Source organism: Eschrichtius robustus, chromosome 1 (assembly GCF_028021215.1).
Source record: "Eschrichtius robustus isolate mEscRob2 chromosome 1, mEscRob2.pri, whole genome shotgun sequence".
Taxonomy (NCBI): Eukaryota; Metazoa; Chordata; class Mammalia; order Artiodactyla; family Eschrichtiidae; genus Eschrichtius; species Eschrichtius robustus.
This window is the reverse complement of record NC_090824.1, coordinates 13021891-13039956: the sequence shown is the minus strand read 5'-3', so window position 1 is coordinate 13039956 and position 18066 is coordinate 13021891. Positions and strand designations below refer to the sequence as shown.

General features: G+C 51.1%; 1 protein-coding gene across 1 annotated transcript in view; it reads right to left on the bottom strand.

Annotated features, from left to right (window-relative positions):
• CCDC88C (coiled-coil domain containing 88C) overlaps positions 1-18066 on the bottom strand; it is a 122847-nt gene that overhangs the window by 11391 nt on the left and 93390 nt on the right. The window contains exons 20-26 of the mRNA XM_068555346.1: positions 16694-16971; positions 13308-13451; positions 11306-11492; positions 9339-9484; positions 6806-6895; positions 5216-5454; positions 94-282 (exon numbers count right to left, since the gene is read on the bottom strand). Of these exons, the coding sequence (XP_068411447.1) occupies positions 94-282; positions 5216-5454; positions 6806-6895; positions 9339-9484; positions 11306-11492; positions 13308-13451; positions 16694-16971 (1273 nt within the window). The remainder of the gene's footprint in view (positions 1-93; positions 283-5215; positions 5455-6805; positions 6896-9338; positions 9485-11305; positions 11493-13307; positions 13452-16693; positions 16972-18066) is intronic.

Here is an 18066-nt window from a genome sequence, read left to right as displayed (position 1 = left end):
CGGCCCTGAGAGTCTGGGGTCTTTAGGAAGGAACCTGAGCCCCACATGCTCGGCCCTCTTGTTTCTGGACAAGGTGAGGGGCCCACGACTCACCTTTGGTGCGGCCTGGGTGCCGCGAGATGGGGGTAGAGCTGGAAGGGGTTGAGGTGATGGCTGAGGACGAACAGGGCCGGGGGCCCAGCTCCACGGGCCAGGTCTTCATGGCTGGGTCAGCAGAGGCATCCTTGCGGTCAAGGCTGTCTCTGTGCGGGGACCCTTGCTTTGGCTTTAGGTCCCCAGGACCTGGGGCAGAGAAGGACACTGAGAAACGGGGCTGCAGAATCCTGCGCTCAGGCTGGGCTACCACACGGAGGCCTAGAAGCAGGGGTGGCAGGGCACACGGACCACAGGTACAAAAGCTGAGCTGCCCACCTCCCGGGCTGTGGTTTAAACAGGAGGGCCCTGGCTACAGGCCTGTGTCGGAGGGCCCACCTCCAATGATGTGCCAAACTGTCAGCCCTGAAATTTTGGCTGGGAGGAAATAAAGGAAAAACTCAAGAGGACAAACAAAATGTTGGTAAAAGTCCAACATATTAACTACAGAGCACACCTGCTACATAGCACTGTATATGACTCAAATCCCTGATTTAAAAAGATCCTGGCCGATGTCTGCTCAGGATCACTCGGATCTGAGGCCGAGGCCCTGAAGGTCCAGGATGTGCAGCCTGCCAACTGGCTTCACTTATAATCTGCGAAAAAAATTCACTGTCACCTTAACAATAGGGTAAGAAGTCTTTCATCTCTGTATGGTGAGACTGACTACAAGAATTTTTACCTTGTATCTTATGCTTTTCTGCAGTCTCTAAATTTTCTACCATGAAGACATACTCTTGTCAAAGTTAAATAAAATCCTATATGAAAACATTAAAAAAAAAAAACCCTCCAACTATCTAGTAATAAGAAAGGGGATGGGCTCTCCAAATATGAGACAAAACTTCATGCAGTTGGAGTTCCTATTAGCATGAAGACAGGGCTCTTTTGCATAATGCCTCACTCTAGGCAGACCCAAGGCTGCAGACACAGAGCCACGACCATTGTCAGGATCTCGGCCCCTCTCCAGCCTCTTCCACGGACCTGACCCTGTCTGCCCCTTCGCCACTCCAAGTCTGGACTCACTGTGAAGTTTTAAGCACCTAAATCTTATGACTTGAAATCAACGTAAAATTTGGATTTTGAAAGATAACCTTGATGAGAAGCAAGACTCAAGTCTGGTGGGATGGATGGGACAGACATCCAACAGGTGAGGTTAAAATCAGGAGCAGAGGGGAGGCGGAGATGACCACACAGTTAGCACGAACAGCAGAGAAACAGCACCATTCCAGCAGCATGCTCGGAGGACAGGCCTGGAAGGCCAGGACCACAGCAGCCCAGGGTTCCCAAGGCAGGGCGCGTGAGATGAAGTCATTGCCACATCAGCCGACTTCAGCATTTTAATATGTATGTATTTATTTTTTATAGTTACTTTATTTTTATGGTACTGGTTTTCCACTTACAGTACAGGTAATAATCTTTCCTTTTAGGATAAATTTAAGTGGAAACGGTGAGTCAATTCAAGGGAAAATATGTAAGTAACCACAAAGGTGATGTAAAGATGTGGCCAAAATCATGAAGATGGTACAACAATGACTGCAGACAGAAAAAACGGCAGTAGCTAAAGGCCTCTATCGACCAGCCTTTCCCCCGCTCTGGGTGTGACTGGCGTGCTGATGTTCTTTCTGTCCACTGCTGCTTTCACTTCAGCATCCAAGATGTCAGAGAACGACAGTACAGTCATAAAACTTCATTCTGGACTGAACTCTGGCTGGGCAACATCGATGCAATTATTCAAAACGCTTGAATGGAGCACAATAAATCCTTCAAAACACAGAGCACCTCTAAAAAGGACCTTACTGGCAAAAGCCAACAATTCAGGGCTCTGACAAAGAAAGAGGAGAAAAGGGCAGCGGTTTTAAATTTAGATGCTTAAAGGTAAGTCTTAAAAAAACTCACTTGACAGAGGCTGTATATTTTAGGAAGCATAGCGACAACAGACCAGCTCTGCTTTACACGCGGGCATGACAAAAGCCTGCAGGTGCGAGAGAAGGGGGGCAGCACACGGCCCCTGGACTTACTCAGCACGGACATCCTGGCCCAGGGACCTGTGCACAGATGTCCCGAGGCTCCCCTACAGCTGTGCTGTACTGGAGAAACGGTCCAGAGGGTGTGGCAACTCATCTTCTCTTTTGAAATCAGAATCCACGCTGGCTACTTTAAGTTTGGCTTGGAACTGGGGTCAGGAGGAGGGGTCCGCTATAGGTCATCTGGCCTTTAGGTACTGTTTTTTTTTGTTTGTTTGTTTTCGATTGTTTGAAAAGTGAATTTCAGAAATGAAGGAGGATACACGATGAAGACACATGGTAAAGGAAAAGGATTAGAAATCTCCAATCTCTGAAAAAGGGAGAGGCTCATTAGGAGAGGATGGGATGTCAGAGGAAGACCAGAACCGCAGGTGTTTAGAGAGAGCCGGGTGGGCCATTGGAGACTTGTCTTTGTCCTTGCTTTTGCTTCTCAAAAAGGGACTCTTTTTGCGTTGAGTTGCTAAATTGTTATCCCCAGGATAACCCGAGAGGAAGGAAAAAAAAAAAAAAAACAACAAATAAATGAAATGAATAATAACAAATGACTCTAAATTAGCTCAGTGTACTTAGGAAATCAGAATCCTGTCCAGCCCAGGAAAGATGGAAACAATAGCCACGACAACACCAGGATCAGGACTCAGTGAATCACTTATGCTCTGCCTCAATTTAATTAATTTAGCGGCATCTTAGTGCCAACACTTTACTTACTCAGCACGTGAAGAGAATTACATATTGCTCAAGGAGCTGAAGGGCTTAGACAATTTTTCAATCTCAAAGGGTGAAATTATTAAATAAGAATGTTTATTAATGTAGGACCCGGCTTCTCTTACTCATCCATTTTAATGACTGACTCCCTGACAATCTGGCTCACATGCTACACAGTACATTTCTGGCCTGCTGTAATGAAACAGTCTACCTGAAGTATTCACTAATAATTCTTGTATATCTGAAATAACCTCTTTTGGCAGGATGAGTTTAAAAATAATCAAAGTACCTCTTTTTCATACCCCAAAGCCCTCAACACCAAGAATTATTATACGCTTTTAGATCTCCTATGCATCTTCTAATTCATGACCTTTAAATCACAGAGTCTTATCAGAGCAGACAACTGGTCTAACTTTTTGAACATGTCATACAGAAACAACCAGTATATCCAATTTCTGATTTAGAATTAAATTTGGTACCAGAACCTCCATTATTTCTTCCTCTATAGCACCACCTGGTGGCCAATGCTCACACCACAGGATAAGGGACCGACTTTATGTGATGCTGGGGCCCATGGCTCTGCTGGGGCCCCTGGTTAGGCAGCATGTTGGTTCAGCTTTAACTGCAGGCAGTGCACCTGTTGGTGAAGAGCTCAGGCTCCAGAGTTGACAGACCTGTGTTCGAATCCAAGTTCTGCCACTTACTATATCAGCAAGTGTTTCACCTTGTCAAGCCTCACTTTCTAAGCTCTGAAAAGGGGATGATTAATCATGCCTACCTCACGGGGTAGTTAGGACTAAACCCAAGGCAGATAAAGTAAATTAGCTGACAAGGTACTGAGCCCAAAGAAAGCACCCAATGCATGGCTGCCGTTATTGATAATCATCACTGACTTGCTCATTCATGGATGGGAACAAGCATTTTTTCCCTCTGAAAGTTTCCCTGACTCAATTAGGCTGGTTATAGTTAATTAAGTCAACTTTAATACAAATTGAGGTGATAAATGTCAAAACATTTAAATAGTCAAAATGAAAACCTGGGGCCACAGATCCCCTCTAGATAAAAACCAATGTTAAGCTTCATTATCATTTACCTGCACAAGAGCCTTTTACCTAATCTGACCTCCTGTAAAGAACGGGAGTGCAAGCATTAGCCCCCAAACAATGTGTGCGTGAATGCATTTTCTTTTGTGCATTTGAAAGTGACACAGCAGTACCTGAAGTGGTGAACGTGGCCTCCTGAAAGGCTTGTGCACATGTCACACTCAGAGGGTGGCTTGTCACAGGCCCTTAGTGCTATGTCAGCCACCACCCCTGAGAGTGTGTGGGTCTCAGGCATAGGACTGATCTTCAGAGAGTCCTGGTGTCTTTCATAAAAATTTAAATTATTCAGGCTGCAGTTTTGGCATAAATAATCCATGAAGTGATATTTAAAAGTAAATTTGGAAATTTAACCTTGTTTGAAGTAACTACTGTGTTTAATCGATTCTAAGATGCACATCCCCACCCCCCCCATCTTAACATCACTGAAATCAGGATGCTGCTTCCACAGTGTCTTATAGTCACCACTGGGGCCAGATGGAACTGTGACAGAATTGTCACTGCTGTGACCAATATGTTTTACTCATATTTTCCTTTTATGTGTGTACACAAAAATCTGTCTAATTAAGTCTTTTAGAAGAGCTCTTCAACAAGAGTATAATAAAAATTCTAAGTGGTAAAGCATTGCATCATTTGACTGCCAGTGGTATATAAAGTAATTGGGCAGTTTATAACTGATAGCCTCTTAGTTTGACGGAATAAAGCACATTCAACTAGAAATCCATTTCAGAACCCCCGGCAAACTCCAAATGACAGCCCTCATGGAAAGGTAAGCCGGGCCCCCTGGCTGGTAAGACTGAAGACCAGGTCAGGCTGGAGAAGAAAACCTGACTGCCTATTTAAGTGTTAAAAAGACTGGAGTCACACGTGGACTTGCAAAAGATCGCACATATGCACGTTGCCCGTTAAATGCGCCGGAGATCTCCCTACAGAAATAGTCTACTCTAAATCTCTGACACGTACAAGGAAACCCCCAAACATATGCTACTGAGCTTGCCTCTGGTGCCTGCGTGGTTACCAGCTTTGGTTTGAGTCGCTCCCACCATCTACAGGATTAGCGATGCTTCTCGCTCGACATGGGTTTGTATTTTCTTGGTTATTAACACACATACGGAGGCAGATGTGCGTGTACACAGCACACCCCCGTCACGCTCTTACACAGACATGTGCACATCCACACGCCATCTCCCTCTCTACCCGGTCCAATGAGAGGGTCCCTTAGACCACCCCCTGCAGCCAGGTCAGCCCGCCTACCTTTTCCCGGGGTCCCGTTGTGGATGTCACGCTCTTCTGCACAGCTTGAGCCCAACGGGGTGGCCTCGGGGTTCTCCGGCTGGGATCTGAGCGGCTGAGAAGCGGATGGCGAGGTTGGGTCCGGGGACTCCTGCTGCCGGGGAGGACTGTCTGTAGTTGACTTCAATCGTTCTCTGGAACCCTCTTTCTTTGGTTTGATGAGTTTGACTAAAGCTTTGGCTCCAATCCAGTGGTTTTTCCTAGTTAGGAGTAGATTTTTAGGACACAATCAACCCTCACTGCCCCCTCCAGCAGGTTACTGGGTGCCCTAATGCGGGCTGGGATTCCCATCACCAGCCTGGGAAGCTGGCCAGTAACCACCACCATGACCATTGTATTTGGGGCTCAGGAGGTAGAACAGAATTCTCGGTCACGCACGCGCTCGGGGATAGTTAGATGCATGTATCGGGTCAGAAGTTCACACCAGTCTCTTGGGAAAACAGAACGTCAAGTACGCCCGTTAACTCTTGATTATCTCTGGGAAATAAAGGAAGCAGTGCTCTGCTAATGTGATCTATTAGATGGCAATTTTTCTGCCAAAATGCCCTGTTCAGTGACACACTCCTCCTCATCCTCTGCTAAAGTTCACAGTGAGCATAATAAGCTGGCCTTCCTTGACCACTCCCGGCACTGAGGAATCCGGGCGAGGTGGCAGAGGGCAGGGAAGAGTGTGCCGTGTGAATTAGAAACAGGGAATTCAGTGAGTAAGCGATGAAGCTGTAGCTAACGGGAAATGGAGGCTCCTGGTGTTACAGAAAGAGAACCACACCCGAGTCCCAGTCCTGCTCTGAACTGCACTGCACTGTGTTTACACAAATCACTCCGCTTCCTCGTCTGGGCCTCAACTTCTCCATCTGTCAAAGAGAAGGCTGAGACTGAGGTTCTGAAATTCTGTGGTTGTGTGATTTCAACACAGAGGCCTTGAAGGATGCAGTGATTCTGACTTTGAGGCTGGGCCGGGACAGGACCACGTGCAGGGCCGACTCCTGGGGGAAGCGGTGCTGGACAAGGCTGGCAGTCTTGGGGGATGGAGCCAGCCCTGCAACCCACTGCCCTCTGGAGGAGGGGACATGTCTGTGAAGCCGCCCTGGGGTTCAGTGAATCCAGAGGAATCTGTATAAGGGCCAAAAGGTGCCCCTGTTCGAAGACTGTGAGTGCTGGGCCTGGTGTCCTACCCAAGGTTCCTTCCCTAAACAGAAAACATGGGTTTTCTACACCCCGTTAAATCCTGAGAAGAAGCCGACAAGGCAACCAACCCTTCCATCCCGCTTTAATGGCTCCCAAACTACTGACTCTCTGCCCCCTTAGAAGGGCTGCGGCTCAATTAAGCCTGTGTCTCGTCAGGGTCAGCTGGCATTTGCCACCCCTCACAGGACAAGCACGAGGATGGGGCTGAAAGAAATTCTGAGGTCTTTCTCACGTGGGAGGGATATGCACAGGGGGGACCTGTCACCGTGGAAGACACAGGCCCTACAAAAAGCTTCACCCTGAGCGTGAACAAGGAAGGTTTTCTGTTCTGTGTTCAAGTCCCTGAATCGTAAATCAACTCACTTCTTTGGAGGAGGATCATAGAACTTGTACTGATCCATGATTTTTTCTTCCAGTTTTTCCTTATGTCTTCGTAAGGCATTTAACTTGTCTCTGTGGAGAGGGGGAAAAGACAATCAAGCCAGTCTGAAATAAAACAAAGGAACTTACTCACCAGCGCGGCCTGGGACCTGGCCCAGTGGACATCGCAGCGCTCACGACCACCATGGTCGCTGAGCTGGGAATATGCGAATGGAAGCATCTGACATAGTTCCAGAAGCCCTAACGCCTTGAAGAGGCCTGCTGAAGCACCCGGGATCTAGCTGTGAGGGAACTCAGGGGAGCAAACCCGTAACCGTCTGACGACCCAAGCTCGGAAGCAAGGATTCTCTGGCCAGGTCGTTCAGAATGTGGGACACCCCAGGGTCAGACTCGAGGCCAGCTCCTGGGCGTGCGCATCAACAACCCCTTGGTGGTGGGAGAGGTCTGCCCTCAGGGAGTTGGGTGGGCATCAAGGTTGAAAAAGTCATTTCAGCAAATTCAGACCTCTGACCTGGACCCATTCCAATGTTGGGTTTCTGATAAAACTTCCATGGGAACAAACTCAAAAGGTTTCAGGCTCCAGAGAGAAGATAAGGAGCAAAGCGGGCCTGGAAGAACCAGAGGGGGCGGTGGGGACTGAGGCACAACTGGGCCACCCCAGCAGATCACTGCCTGGGGTGGCACGTAGACCTTCCCATCTTTCAGAGCAGCCAGAAACTCAAGACTGCGAAGCAAAATCTCCTGACTTGTAAATGCTGGAAACCAGTTTGTATTTTCAAAAACACAGAAAAGACCAAAGAGATACCTCTTGAACCTTGGGCTGCCAGAGGGCACCTCTGCTTCCTGGGAGGGAAGTTCTGGCCTCCCTGATACGAAGGGTGTGCTTCTGTTTTATCTCAGGGAGTCAGGCAGGTGGACTCCACACAACACTGCCCAAAGGGCCACCAACTCCTGTCCCCTCCAGCCTCTCACCACCTGTGCTGTCTTTACAGCTCGGACCCTTGGCTTCCTCACTGGAAAATGAGGCCTCTGGGCCAGAGGCAACTTTCTGCTCAGGCTTCTTTCTGTCAAGAAGCTGCCAAGGTTCCACCCAAACTGGGGACTTTCCCAGGAGCTCCCCACGAAGCGGGCACATCATGAAAAGTGGCAGCTTTGCGAACCACTGGGCCCCGACCCCCAAGCCCCAACCCCTCGCTGCTCCCAGCCTCCTGGACTCGACGTCTGTGATCTGTTATTCTGTCCTCACGGCCGTGCTGCCCTGCCCTAAGCTCGGAGTGCTTTCGCGGCTGGGTTCGCCCCAGAGATGCACACGAACTCAGAGAACAGGTCCCGTGCCCCTCTCGGCCCCCAGCACAGTGCTCCGCTCAGCGCAGCCTCCGGGAAGCCTGCCAACCCCTGGCCCTCTGCAGACGCTCTCTAACGCAGGACTGTCATCCAATCATCCCCCTGGGGTCCAGGCGCCTACTCCTCTACTTAGCACCTGCCCAGTGTCTGCTGGCAATTATTATCAGCTGGATTACAGAGGGCCAACTTCAGGCAACGGTCATTTCTATCCCCAAATTACAGTGCGGCTTTCAAGGTAAACCATCTCCTGGTAGGTGGAGAGCCACCTCTGGCCATGTCCCTCTGCAGCCTGTCTCCTCTTGCCTTCCCCACGCCGGCCAGCCATTCCCACCCGCGAGCAAGGACAGTTCAACCACACGGCACAGCGGTGGAAACCCCCTGGATCCACGGATGCATCCTGGGTTGTTTCACTTCCAAACCACAAGGTTCTCAGTGCCAGGCTCTTCCTCTTGACCTCATCTCTGGCAGCTTCCTAGGCCCTGCGAGACCAGCACCCTTTAAACACTTCCCAATGGATCCCGACCCGTCAGCCAGGCACGGGAGCCTCCTCCGCTGAGGCTCCCGCACGTTCCCCCGCACCCAGACCCCTGCCGTGCTCCGCCTTCACGTCCCCCCATCTGCCCTGCCTTCGCCCCATCCTGTGTCAGCAGCAGAACCCCAACTCTTCTTTCCACTTCTCCGTGAAGCTCCTCAACCTCTGTCTGGTATGCCCACATCTCATCACCCCCACTAGTCCCTGGTTACCAGCGCAGGGGCCACAGCAAAGCCCACATAAACCAACACCGTGGCACACAGGTAACCCACAGCTCCAGACGATCAGGGAACACAGCCACAGGCGACAGAAAGGGATTGGGTATGGCACCCGTGCTCAGCCTCCGCTGTGCATTCTCTCCCTGAGATACCTCTCTTGCTGGCACGGCTGTATTTTTAGACGTGCACCTAATTCCAAAAGCAGACTAAGAAGCTTCTGGCGGTGGGCAGTGCCTTTAAAAAGCAAATGAAAGCCAACCACCACCACTTGCAGAGACCCAGAAACACTCCAGGGAAAGAGAGAGAAGGACAGGCTGTTAAGAATAGGCTCCGGCGCTGTTCTCGCCCAGAACGGGGCAGGTCTTGGCCAGAGCAGCCAGGACCCCCGTGTCGCCAGGCGTCCCCCACCCGGGCCCCTTACATGTACTGTTTCTGCTCCTCGTGGTACTGTTCCTTGTTCTCCAAGTTCTGTTCTAGAAGCATTTGGTTCTGCTGGCTCAACAGCTGGATCTGGCTCAAGAGGTGATGGTTTTCTTCCTCCAAGTTCCCCTTGAGGCGGGAGAGCAGCTAAAACACAGACCAACGGATGTCTTAAATACCGTGCGACCCCGTGAGTCTGCTGCTGGGAACCTAGCTTCCCAAAGAAGGAAAAGGCCACGTGCGCCCAGAGGTCCATCTCAGTACTATCTGTGCTCGTGACAACTCGAAAGGACCCAAACGGCCGCTTCCCTTGGCAGCTACGCTGTCCAATCTGACAGCCGCGGGCAACGCGTGGCCGCTGAGCACTGAAAACGCAGCTAGCCCACGAGGAGGTGTGCCACAAGGGCGAATACGGCAGATCCTAAAGACTTCACCAAAAAAAAAAAAAAAAAAAAAAAAGGATGTGAAAGATCTCATTAATGAGTTTTTTGTGGTTACATGTGGAAATGACATTTTAGATATACTGGCTGAACAAAATATATTACTTAGAATTAATCCCACCTGTTTCCTTTCACTTCTTTAATGTGGCTACTAGAAAATTTTAAATTATATCTGGCGGCTACATTATCATTTCTAGTGGCCAGCTCCGTCCTAGACGAGGGTCGGCACACTTCTCCTGTAAAGAGCCAGGTAGCAAATATTTTATGCTTTCTAGGCCAGACGGTGGTCTCTGTTGCAGCCACTCAACTCTGCTGTTACAGCAGGAAAGCAGCCAGAGACGATATGTAAATGCACAGGTGTGACCGCGTTCCAATAAAACTTGACTTATGGACACTGACATTTAAGTGTTATACCATTTGCACTTGCCACAAAACATTTTTTTTCACTTTCTCAACCATTATAAAATGTAAAGGTCATTCTTAGTTCACGGCTGTATGGAAACAGGTTTGGGGGCTGGATTTTAGTTTTGGGCTGAGGATGGCCAACTCTTGCTCTAGAATACATTTATCATGGTCGGTGTAGCAGGAAAACGACAAGCTTTGGCTTCAGACAGACTGGGTGGCAATCTCCTACTGCAGGCCCTGGCCTGAGGTCCCCTGGGAAATCCTAAAGCACCGCCCTGTGAGGCACAGCCTGTGGTGACGGGGCTCCCCCAGCCACTGTCTGCCTGTGTCCTGGCCCCCGCCTCCTCCACAGGCCCCAGACCCAGCCCAGAGGGGCCTCTGGGCGTCTCAGAACCCTGGCCTCTGCTTCCTCATCTGTGACGCCCCGCAGGGCTACCGTGAGCTCAAAGGAAAAGGCTCCTCAGAGTGTTTTTCAACAAACAAAGGGCAAGAGGAGCTGTGTCTGGGGTCCTGGCTGTCCCGGAGCTGGGACAGGACCCAGCTGCTCTTCCCTGTGCCACCCACTTTGCCTGTCTTACTTGTCCCGGGGTCTGCTTTACAATTTCATCTGAGCGGGGTCTGCTGCTTAAGAAGGTACTTTCCAACCTAGTGCACCAGAAGGCAGAGCTCTGCCCCTCTGGCAACCAGGGGATTTGTGTGCAAGCTCCATCCCGACTACGCTGGGATCAGGAGCCAGTCAGCCAAACCCAAGCACGGAAAAAAGTATCTGTGACGTTTCTCTACAACAGCACAGCTGCTACATGCAAAGAAATGGAAAAACCGTGTGGACACAGCCAAGAGGACAGAAATAAAACAGTACCCGGCTGTTTCCGTGCGCCTGCTCTGACCCTTTGCAAAAAGCAAAGATCAGGTGCAGAGGTGTTTTCTAACGCATCCCTACCAGTCGTGGTGTCTGTCCCCTTTTTAAATGCCTCTGGTCTCCTCGCGGCCTCTGGACCACCTTCACACAGTCTTCGAGCACAGACGCCAAAGAAGGACCCATCGCAACCCCCCTGAGCCCGAGGCCGTCCCCGCAGGGGACGCGTCCCGGCGTCCCGAGGCCCCGCCCAGCGCCAGGCCGCACCTCGCAGTGGGTGTCCAGCTTGGCCAGAGAGAGGTCCATGCCCTGGTGCTGCTCCTTCAACTCGTCGCACCGGGCCTGCCAGCGGTTCAGCTCCAGCTGGGAGCTGTTCAGCGAGGTCTTCAGCTCCTTGGTGTGGGTGTGCAGCTCCTCGTACTCCGCCTTCAGCTGATGGTGCAGGAAGTTGACCCTGGCGGGGTGGAGAGCCACAGGGCTGAGGCCCGAGGAGCGCTCCCAGGCCCTGTCACAGCTGTGCAACCTTAGGCCAAACCACAACCTCTCTGGGCCTCACAATGAGGGAGCTGAACAAAATCAGAGGCTTTCAAACTGGATTCTTTGGGGTTCTATGAAGGTGCCCCTGGCGTCCCCACCTTGCACTGGGGGAGACAGAACAGGCAGGCCCGGACACCCACTTCAACAGAGCGTCACTGTTATGATCTCTTAGGTATTTAAAGCTTTGGCATATCTGCCTACTTGGCAAAAAAAAGGTTCTGTTGTTAAAAGCTTTCTTTCTAAATACTGAACCAGAACATTTTTGCTCTAAAACTCTTTGTCTATGCCCAGCTCTTCTTCTCAGTTCCAAGGCCCTTTCTAATTTCAACTCCCGAGATAAATAAAATATGAGATGCTGGGGTATGATGTAAATCCACTAAAATTATCACCATCATAATAACTATTATCCAACTGGGCTTTCTCGGGGGAAGATTTATAACAGAAAGCTTGAAGTACCAGGGGCTCATGGACTCAGTTTAGACACAGATGTGTCTTGTTTGGCTACAGTGTTTTTTAAATGAATTAGTGGGTCAACACCTAAAATTCTGAAAGTTTCACAGCAACATTGCAATGTCCAGCTTCTCTTAAGAGAAAAAGCATAAACAAAGGGATAACCTGGTGGCCCCAGGCCTTCCTCCCAGCCGACAACCGTTACTGTATATTCTCCACGTCACTCATGTCTGGTCTACCACTGGCACTCTTCACCCACGTGCCTGACCTGCCTGGCACCTGAGTCTGTAGCCCCTGGTACACGTGAACACATGGAGGTGGGGAGGAAGCAGCACCCATGGCCATGCCAGAGACAAGACCTGCTTCAAATCCTGACTCTGCCATTGACGACAAGCATCCACTCTGAACAAGGCATTTTTAATCTCAGCCTGTTTCTTCATCTGTTTTAAAAAAAGGATAATAATTCTGTAGGTTCTTGTTACTCTTGGTAGTAACGTTCTATAAGATCCCTGAGACACTAAATTAGCTCTTGGGGGAAACACACAGGTGGGTTCCTGTGAGTCTGGTCACACAATTTTGTCAGCTGATCAAGACATACCTCGTTTTATGTGGCTTCTGTTTAAAGACACCTTGTGTGATGTACTCACAGCCGACAGCACTGTAACTCACGCCTGAAGGAAGCTTATCTACCTCACTCATACATATTCTCCATAATGTACATCACAGCCTTGCACTTAGGAACACGAGACAGTGTTCTGCTCGTGGGCCATTTTAAACAGCGAAATCCTCACCCCAAAGCACAAAAATACGAAAACCATGGCACTCAACAGGCCACAAAAAGGACGCTCGTTTGCAGAATGAGCTGCAGGGGTCGAACGCCTTGTTCATCCTCAGCTGGAAATGTGTGCGTCAGGCGACCCCAAATGTCTCACCACCCAGATGTCCATGATAGCTCCACGAGCGCTGATTTGGGGCTTATAGATGAATGTCAGCAAGGAGGTGAATTCACAAACAGGGAACCCATTAGATGACGAAGGTACCTGTGGCTGACACAACCACTGTCATCTCAGGGCAGGAGGTGAGGACCACCAGCTTAGACGACGTGCTGTCCCTGGGTACCACGTTGGTCCTTGCATCCCAGCACCATCCCTTTGACCTCACTACCATCCAGCTGTTAGCATGGCAGGGGCTGTATTACGAGGCTGACCTCCGCTCAGCGGGCGCAGAGTGCGTGAGATGCTGCTGCCCGCGGGCAGGTGGGCCCCTGGGCCCCGGCGTTTACCTGTCCAGCTCCTCCTGCAGCCTCCGGTTCTCGCTCGCGGCCACGGCGCTCGTCCTCCGCTCCTGCTGCAAAGCCTCCCTCTCGGCATTCAGAACCTTCTCCAGCTCATCCAGCTCCGCCTTGCGCTTCAGCATGTCGCTGTGCCTGTGGGAGGGGACACACCGCTGGCAGCCCATCCCGGGCCTTCTTCTCCCACAGGCAACGCACACCCCGGGAGACCGTGAAGCCTCCGCAGAGGAGGCGGGGCTCGTCTGGTGGCTTCTCTCTGCAGAGCTGAGGGGGGCGGGCAGAGGGCAAGGCTGCGTGGCAGGGAATCGGAGGGAGGTGGCTGGGAGAGGCGCCGGGGGGGTGCGAGCAGCGCCTAGGCGGGGAGGCTCGGGGTCTCCTCCAGCCCCAGGGCCAGAGGCCTCTTCCTCCCACCCGACATGCCCCCACGGCCCCCTCGATTCCCTGTCACAGCAGCCTTCCTCCCTTGGCCCCCGGGGAACGCCGAGACAACGTCCTCTGAACCCCACACCCTCCTCTCAGGGAGTGCAAAGGACTTACCAGGGGGTTCACTCAACACAAACTGATCTAAAAGAAACCACGGAATAAACAGCTGAATTCCACTGCACATGACAGCTCATCTCACAGCAAATCCCTGCTCACTGGGGACGGGGTGAGCCCTACTCTCCCTCGGGAGCCCTTCCTGCTCTTGTCAGACCTCGAGTAGGGGGCAGAGGCTTGCCTGGGGGGCCCAGGCAGCTGCCGGGGGACACGCGCGTGCGCGTGCGCACACACACACACACACACCCCTCCTTCCGGCCCTTTCATTTTCCTCTTTGTATTTTCTCCTCTGTCCCTCTGTATGGGGTACTGCACAGCTATCTCTGGAGGGCAGCAGAGCACAAGGACAGAGTCCCCGATAAGCCCAGGCTGTCCCTCCCACCTGCTGGAACCTTCCAAGCTCACGATGACTCAAGAGCCCCCAAGTCCAGGGGCTTCCAGCCTGCATCTCCAGACCTCTACCTTGACCCCACCTGTCCCCACGCAGCTGTACTCGCACCACCTGACTGGAACCCAGACTTGTGCTTGTGTGGAATCAAGCTCAGAAACCTGCTCAGGTAGCTGTTTACAGACAGACATCTGTGTGGCCTTTAGCTTCAGAGCAGAGGATCCCCGACGTGGTTCTGGGCGTGGGGCTCTGCCTGGCTTTCAGGGGTGACCTTTCTCATCCAGATTAACAATTCTGGGAAAAGTCATCCAAGGTCTGACAAATTAGGGCCACCGGCTGACCATCAAGGTCCCCGATTCCCGCTTCCCTGCTGTAACGTCTTGGAAAAGCCCACTGATCAAGCATCTCTCTGACCGTTAGTAAACTACACCAGAACCCGGGCGAGTCTGGCTCACCACCGAGTCCCAGTACGAGGCACAGTGCTCAGTATGTGTTAAGAGAACGAATGAGTGAGTGCCTGATTTAAGTGTCAAATGAAATGAATGTAGAGCCATCACCCCTGTGTTCCAGGTACCCAGACTCCTGAACGTGTAGCCCTGCTGCAGACAGACCCAAGGGGCCTCCAGCCTCTGTGCGACAAAGTACTGGGTAACACAGTGGTTCTGTGCTGTACTGAGCAAAGAATTACAGGGAAAGCAACAATGAACTCTTCCTTCAGAGCCAGTCCAAATTCCACCTGCAAAAACCTTCCCCTGCTGAGCAGACATGAGGAATATCATAAGATGTTATTATAACACATAATAGGACACCTGAGTGCCTGGTGAGTGCTGGGCACCGTGCTAGCTTTAGAGTTGAGCGAACACGTCTCACTCCACATCATTAGTCAACTGGGTGCCTCTCCTACCACAGCTAGACACAGCACCCTGTACACAGTAGGTGTTTACCAAGTGTCGCATGGATCCAGGATGGGTGCAGGAGGAAGCAGAAGATGCTCATTTGGGCTAGCAGCCCCTGAAGGACGGCGACCCGGGTGGATCAAAGGGCTGGAGGACTCCAGACAGAGGCAGAAAGGAAGCACCGGGTGAGTGGATAAACGAACGCCATCACCCTGTGCCCACAGCATCATCAGATGCCCTCACGAGGCTCTGCTGGCCCAACAACCCCCCTGGGTCTGTGATGAAACGCCCTGCACTTCAGCTTTACTTAGCGTCTTGAGGCCGAGTCAAGGAAAACACTGGCAGCAGGGCCGTCTCACAAGCACAGGACAAGGCCAATTGCTCCCCCTCACCCACCGACCCACCCGTGCCAAGTGTCTGAGAGCCTCTCTCTCCTGCATTAGAGCCATGTGCACACCACACCTGCTCCCAGACGCTGGGTCCTGCCACCCCTGCCCAGCAGCCTGGAACAGTCAAGGATCTGCCAGGGCAGGAGCTCAGGTGATGCTGGTTGACTGAATGCACACAAAACCCAGGACCCCGATTTGTCAAGAGTGCAAAGTTAAGACTTGTGCATTTCAAGGTATGTAAATTTTACCTACAAAAAAAGAAGAGTGTGGGGCTGGAGAACGGGAAGCAAAGATGAAATGAGGGTAGCAAAATAGTGATAAATGCAGAAGCCAGTCGTGGGTATACAGGGGTTTCACTCTACCATTCTGTTTACTTTCTATATACTTAAGATTAGGGCTTCCCTGGTGGTGCAGTGATTAAGAATCCGCCTGCCAATGCAGGGGACATGGGTTCGAGCTCTGGTCTGGGAAGATCCCACATGCCGCGGAGCAGCTAAGCCCATGCGCCACAACTACCGAGCCTGCGCTCTAGAGCCCGCGAGCCACAACTACTGAAGCCTGCGCGCCTAGAGCCCGTGCTCCGCAACAAGAGAGGCCACCGCAATGAGAAGCCCGCGCACTGCAACGAAGAGTAGCCCCTGCTCACCGCAACTAGAGAAAGCCCGTGCGCAGCAACGAAGACCCAACGCAGCCAAAAATAAATAAATAAATAAATAAATAAATAAATAAATAAATTAATTAATTAATTAAAAAAAAAAAAAAAAACAAAACGCGGCCCAGACCTTGACAGGCAAGAAAAGAACTGAGAAGCCAGGGTAAGATGCGTCATTGTAAATTGGCAACTGCGGTGAACTTCCTCCTTATTCTTAGTTTGGAGAGAAAAGGGAGGAGAGAAGAAAATCCTTAGAGGAGCAGGGACCCCACACCAACAACAGGTTTCCCTGAGCCAAGACTGGCCATGACGCCCCTTCTCCACCTGGAGATCCACCGACACTCGGTCTCCAGCTGCACTAACTCCAAATTGCTAAGGGTGACTTTGATTTACTTCCCTTTTGGAAAGTTCCGGTGCCGCAGACGGTGTGAAGCTGCAGGCCAAGAGGAGACCTGAGGGGCACAGAGCAGAGGCGGGGACAGGAGCCCAGGGGAGCCCGCCCCGCCGGCACACACCTCTCCCCGAGCTCCTTGTGCTCCAGCTCCAGGTTGCGATGCAGTGTTTTCAGGCAGCTGTGCTGGCGGATGAGGGCCTCGTACTCCGCGGACTGCCGCTCGTGGAGTGCGCCCAGGTGCTCGTGGTCCTGCAGCAGGGCCTGGTAGGCGGCTGTCAGCTGTTCCTGCTGCTTCTGCAGGTTCTCGATCTCGCTCTCCTTGGCTGTCTGCTGGTTCTGGAGCAGCGCGTACTGCGCGGTGAGTGAGGTGCTCTGGGAGCTCAGAGTGGAATTCTCCACCTGCCGAGAGGGAGAGGGGGCCGGAGGCTGACACCGAGATAACAGGGATCACCGGCGCAGGCAAGACGCCGCTGGGACCCAGGACAGTTCTACCAGGACTTAAGGAACTGCTGGAGGAGGCCAGACGGCATCAACAGACTGTTGTGTGGTGCTTCAGTCCTGAGCCCCTCTCCGTAGACGTGACCTTTTGGGGCAAATTAGGTCCTCTCTCTGAATAAGCTCCTTGGATACCCTCTCTGAATACTTTTAAAAGACTATTTTTAAAAGATAGAGCATCACTGAGGACACAAAATACCTGAACAACCTACCTTAACCTTAACCTAACTGACGCTTACAGAACACCCATCCAACATCCAAAATTATTAGAAATTTAGGAGAAGGGAACACTTCTTATCTCATTCTGAGGTCAGAATTACCTTCATATCAAGACCAGACAAAGATATGACAACCATAACCAAAAACCCCAACAAAAACAAAACTACAAACCAACATCCTATTTGCTTGTTTTAACAGAACAAATCCCAACCTCTTTGACAAACAGTCTCCTATTTATTGTCTCTGACCCATACGTTACATATTTTCAAACACCTTTCTCAGAAACTGCAATAAATGATCATTTACTTTCCCACAATCTATTAATGGTAAATAAAAGCCAACATCCTAAAATGTGTGGTCCAGAACATTCTTTTGGCTAGATGCTCTCACCAGCCCGGGAGCTACTTCATGCCTTACTTCACTCGTAGAGATCAAAAATACACATTTGCTTCAGAAAGGCTCTGCCAGGTCCTACAGTGAAGAAATGTGCTTAACTCTGTTGAACCAAACTTATTTGATCCCAGAACCTCTTTTCCAAGTCATTCCTAACAGCATCTCAAGAAAGAGATTTTGGGAAACAGACAAGACTGCAAGGGAAAAGCAGGGAAATAAACTTTTTTTTGCCTGGGCAGCCGTGTTCAGTCACTGAAAACCAACTTCAAAGATCCTGAGGCTAGGAACCTCGGTTTACAATGAGTCTATCAAAAACAAAACAGGGCTTCCCTGGTGGCGCAGTGGTTGAGAATCTGCCTGCCAATGCAGGGGACGCGGGTTCGAGCC